At 43.1% G+C, this 2,500-nt stretch overlaps 1 protein-coding gene across 6 annotated transcripts in view; it reads left to right on the plus strand.

Moving 5' to 3' along the window:
* Positions 1-2,500, plus strand: part of myocd (myocardin) — a 59,902-nt gene that overhangs the window by 54,560 nt on the left and 2,842 nt on the right. For 4 of the 6 annotated variants that reach the window (XM_088438850.1, XM_088438852.1, XM_088438851.1 and 1 more), the window contains one exon: positions 981-2,500. This exon is cut by the window's right edge and continues 2,842 nt beyond it. In XM_088438850.1, the coding sequence (XP_088294976.1) occupies positions 981-1,564 (584 nt within the window). In that variant the 3' untranslated portion in view covers positions 1,565-2,500. The remainder of the gene's footprint in view (positions 1-980) is intronic. The other 2 variants (XM_088438853.1, XM_088438855.1) reach the window with 1 other exon arrangement.

Raw genomic sequence — 2,500 nt, forward strand, 5'->3', positions numbered from 1 at the left:
ACCTTTGTATTGACATCGACGCCAATGCTAAAAGTCACGTTGGTCCAATTTCCGTTTTTTGCTTTTTCAGCCATTGTGGGTTAGAAAAAAAAAGTGGGTAGATTTGAATTTTCTGCTCAATGTCCGTGGGTGTGGCTTTGATGTACGCTATGCCTCATGGTTGCCGTTATCTTAAGGTTGAGCAACTTCATTTTTTTTCTTATTTTTGTTTTTTTTCGTAAATAACTTTAACTACTTCCAACATTAAACACGATGGATCAATATAGCACCGCCTTCGTGCAGTGAGCATCCAGTCACGTCACGTTCAATGTGAGGCCTCTCGATGGTGAACTTATGGCTCAATTGACTAATACAGCTGTCTATTAAGAATTAGGGCCACTGACATATCCATCTGCGCTTGCGTAGAAGCCCGGGCCGTGTAGTTATTACAATTATTATAGTTTATCATAGTTATGATAATATCAGGTTATTTTAGGCTTTCAGAGAAGGACTGGTCAGTGTACATTTTTTTGGCATGTTAAAATTTCATAAATTTTCAGGATAAATAAAATAAGTGTGATGGGCCACTCGTGCATTGTGGCAATTTGCAGCTACACATCACTGTCACTTCGATTCACCAAAGACACTCAGGTGGATTTTGGGTGATTTTCTTTATCGCAACACTGCAACGCAGTGTGACAAAGGGTACTGGTGAGTCAGTTGTTCTGACACCAATACACTCTCCTCGCAGCACTAACTCTGTTCTTTTTTTAAACAAAGAATCTAGATTTATATTAACATTCTGATACAAAATAGAAATAGAAAAATACTTTCACTCTAGTTAATGGCGCGTCCTAGGCAGGCTAAACTGAGAGAACCAGCATGTCAAGTGATAACACATGCTAATTGTTTTAACCTAGACTCTTCATTAATCTACGTTTCATATTGGTAACTAACCATCAATCTGATGCGATACCCCCTCATCTTTTTTTCTTTTCAAGAGATGCCAGCTAACGCCAGAGAAGAGAAGGAGAGGTCCTCTGTAACCAAAGTCTTGCCTCACATTACTGTGTTCCCAGGGTACCCCAGCCTACTCGTTCCAAGGCTCCACCGCCACTACGAACACCATTCACACACACAGCTTCATAATGACCACTTGGAGACTCTGCTGAGCCCCATGAGCAGGGAAAGAGAGGTAACATCTGTTAAGATGGCCACGGATGACGGGCATCAAGAAGACGAAGGAAACCAGGACAACAAAGGATACAGCAGCCCACACAACCACCAGCACCACGCTCACCATACCCAACAGGACAAAGTTGGAGCCAACAGAGATCTGCTGGACACGCCTCTTTCACCTCTCAACAAGGTGCCTGCTATCAGCGAGGTGCAGGGGATGGTCAGTATGTCTTTCAGCGAAACCCCGTGGGAGACCATGGAGTGGCTAGACCTGACGCCACCAACCTCTAGTGCCGCCTTCAATGTTCCGACGCCGATCGTGCCCAGCATTTTCAATGCAGAGTTTTTGGATGTCACCGACATTAACTTGAACTCTGCTATGGACCTTCATTTGGAGCATTGGTGAACAGACAGATTGACAAGCCAGAGCCAAGACAAGGCTTTTATTAACTGTACTGATCAGAAGAAGCAGTTACAGCATTAGATAAGAAAAAAATCAATTTAAGAAGGCCCAGCAATTCAGACCAATCCTGAAACAACACCAAAAGAGACGTTATCAGCACCCTATGTAAATGCTGAGCCATTAACTATTTCAATGCCAAGTGTTATGGGAAAAGGCAACCTCTAGAGCATGGGTGTCAAATTGAAGACCCAGGGGCCAAATCCGGACTGCCATTTCATTTTATATGGCCCGCAAAATGATAATTATGACTTTTAAGATTCTGACTGAATTTACGGGGTCCACCAAAATTGTCCCCCAAGCCTTGACCCTCAGATGGGGGTCTCAATTTGGGGGGTCTACCAAAATGGTCCCCACAAGTGCAAGAGGTTCCCAAAAAGAAAGTAAAACCTGGGTCTTGGTCCTCACGTTGCAGCAAAAACCAAGGGCACACGTTCTTCTTTTGGGGAGGGGGGGGGGCATTAACATAATGCACTGCATTTTCTAGCCTCTAAGCCAGTGGTGTCAAACATACGGCCTGCAGGCCAGCAAATGGGTTTAATCTGGCACGTGAGATGAATTTGTAATGTAAAGTACAAAAATGAAATTAATCTTTTTCTTCTTTCTTTCAAGTTGTTGTTATAAAGTTGTTTTAATATATACAATGATTTAATTAGTCCGGCCCACTTGGGAATTGATTTTCCTCCACGCACACTTAAGTGAGTTTGACACCCTGCTCTAGAGCAGTGGTTCTCAAAGTGGGGTCCTTGGCCTAACTGCAGGTTGGCCATGAAAGAATTTGGGTTATTGAGTCATTCACTGCCATGCCAGTAAATTTGATCTTCGATGTCTCTAGCCATTGTTGGCAATGAAAGTGTTAAATACCTCAGGTACTTACTGAGT

This window comes from Hippichthys cyanospilos, chromosome 17 (assembly GCF_059441005.1).
Source record: "Hippichthys cyanospilos isolate Australia breed blue-spotted pipefish chromosome 17, RoL_Hcya_1.0, whole genome shotgun sequence".
Lineage (NCBI taxonomy): Eukaryota > Metazoa > Chordata > Actinopteri > Syngnathiformes > Syngnathidae > Hippichthys > Hippichthys cyanospilos.